The sequence below is a fragment of the Echinococcus granulosus genome (genome assembly GCF_000524195.1).
Source record: "Echinococcus granulosus chromosome Unknown EG_S00048, whole genome shotgun sequence".
Taxonomy (NCBI): Eukaryota; Metazoa; Platyhelminthes; class Cestoda; order Cyclophyllidea; family Taeniidae; genus Echinococcus; species Echinococcus granulosus.
Genome location: NW_020170428.1, coordinates 146,826 through 149,151, shown reverse-complemented (window position 1 = coordinate 149,151; position 2,326 = coordinate 146,826). Strand labels below are relative to the sequence as shown.

Here is a 2,326-nt window from a genome sequence, read left to right as displayed (position 1 = left end):
CGCATCCGTCTAATTCATATTTATCCACCCACTTCATTCAGCCTATGTACATTCATCCATCCATCTCGTATCCTTCCATCTATTACTTATCCATTCCGCATCCATTCAGCCATCCATACCTCCCTCATTCACGCGCTCCGTACATTTGTGACAGATGATAACAATTTTAGTCGCAGAAGCATTTTTTGAATCTTCACAGGTCCATATCCAACTGACAGTTAATGGAGCAAATACTCAGAGTGGCATAGTCGGATTTCGAGTAAAATGGGGTGGGGAAGTCAAGGCACGAATTTGACATGGACAGTGTGGGTGACGCGAACGAGGCCTCGGTCCTGGCGCTAATGTCGGCATCAACGCCCCTCCTTCTCCTCTCAGCATGTCCATCCAATGGGCACCCACCGCTCGAGGCGAGAGTCATTCACCAACTCAACGACCTCATCCACACTCTCCTCCACGGCTCGGTGGACCACGACTCGATCAACGTAGGGTCGGTAGACGTATTCCAGTACCTCGCTTTCTTGCACTAGCTGTGTCAGACTCCCGTCCTGAAATAACAGCAAGGGACAAGTGAAGGTTGTGAAGCTTAACGACTGAGGAAGCATGTCTACAGGCAAAGTGTCGTTGTTCAGGTGGCTTTCCTGCCTCCTGTTGGGAGTAGCTTCGGCTTCGATTTCTAGGATGATTTTCTATCTCCAGGCTAGTCCACGAGCTCCTTAGCACCGGCGACGAAGTAATAGAAAGAATCAGAGGTAGAGTAAGTGAATGTCACGGGGGAGAGGGGTGTAAAGGGTTTACATAAACCGGTGGAGAGGTTGGGTGATTGACAGAATCAGAAAAGGAAGAAACGCCAGAAAAAGACGGGTAAAATCACAAATGGAAACAAAAAAATACATGCATTTGGAGGAGGAATGAATTTGACCAATGAAACCGCAACCGCTTACTAAGGCATCAAAAGCAACTTCGCCGGAGGAACTTCAGGGGACTTAGATGACCTACTGGTAGCGGATCAAAAGATGGAAGAAGGCTGACGAAGCTGATGAGCGACAAAATGAAGGAAGAAGAGGCAAAAGGGTAAGGCGGAGGGGGAAAATGTGCAACTATGTGGGGCAAACGATTTGATTTTGATAAACGAGCATGAATCGTGAGACAGCGGTTGAAGTAAATTGCGGGGGAAAAACCAGTGAAAATGCGGAACCATCCAGGCCAAAATGAGGTTAAAAAGAGTTGTTAAATGCTTGGAGGGAGAAAAAGAAGATTAATTACGAGGAGCTAGGAGGATGAGAAAATAGTGGACAAATTGGGAAAGTAAAAACAGAAGTCCGACTACGAAGCCTCGGTGGTGAAAGTCGGACCAGAGAAGGGGATTTCGTGGCGGAAGTAATGCGTGTACGAAAGCGGGAGATTTTGGGGAAAAAATGAGGCAATAGGAGCCGGAATATCAATGCTGAATACGCGGAGGAGAAGACTGAACAAATCCGAAGCAATCAATGCCAGTGAATGTGCGTGTCACCTTAGAAACTTTTACAAGTCACTTACCAGCATGTCATGCTGTCCATCCTGACTCAACAGTCGACTTAACGGCGGTGGCACCAATAGCACCACCAACGGTGCAAACTCCGCTGATCGAAGGATTCGCAAAGCCCGCGGTTCCACATCTAACACCGGCATTCGTCCAGTTGCTATGACATCCCGAACACTGTCCAGTCGAATACCGAAGAGGATGTTCTTGCGTTGGCCGTACTCGAGAAACTCCCTGCTCACAATGTCTGCCGCCATCTCTTCCTCCTGCACAAAATAGTAGTGCTCCCCATTGCGCTCATTTGCCTCGGGTTTGCGTGTGGTGTCTGTTGAAACAAATAGCCAATCAGGTTGGAGGAACATTGAATAGGTGATACGGCATTCCCATTGGTTGGAAAGCAATCCCGGAAAGAAAGTGTTTGCCCCAAATTATTAGTTAGGTAGAAGTAAATTTCAAATGGTTAAGTGGAAATGTACGTAGCCGCATTGTTTCACTTTGTAGTATAGTATATTTCCTATTCGGGTCAACCTGAGGCTTCCGATACCTCAGACACACTAACAGTAGTACGTGACAAATCTCGTGTGTCTTCCTCCAATCCTCAGCCATTACGTAGCCAGACAGCACTTGTAAAGATGCACAAAGTCTTGGGAACAAAATAGGTACAGCCCGAGCGAGTGAATTTGAGCTTGTATATCCACATTAGGTGTGGCGGAGGAGGTGTATTCCATCTGTAAACGTATGTGTAAGGTGCTGAAGGGACACTGGGAAGTAAAATGCGAATCTCGGATCATCCCATGCCCTTGCACT

At 47.2% G+C, this 2,326-nt stretch overlaps 1 protein-coding gene across 1 annotated transcript; it reads right to left on the bottom strand. All coding sequences in view use genetic code 11, as the record gives it.

The window, feature by feature from the left end:
• Window positions 1-371: 371 nt before the first annotated feature.
• EGR_05914 (Peripheral plasma membrane protein CASK) lies at window positions 372-1,881 on the bottom strand (the record flags this gene model as incomplete). The annotated part of the gene is made up of 2 exons (XM_024495163.1): window positions 372-545; window positions 1,537-1,881. 2 exons carry the CDS (start codon window positions 1,879-1,881, stop codon window positions 372-374), a joined length of 519 nt encoding a protein of 172 aa, XP_024350382.1.
• Between the last annotated feature and the right edge of the window lie 445 nt (window positions 1,882-2,326).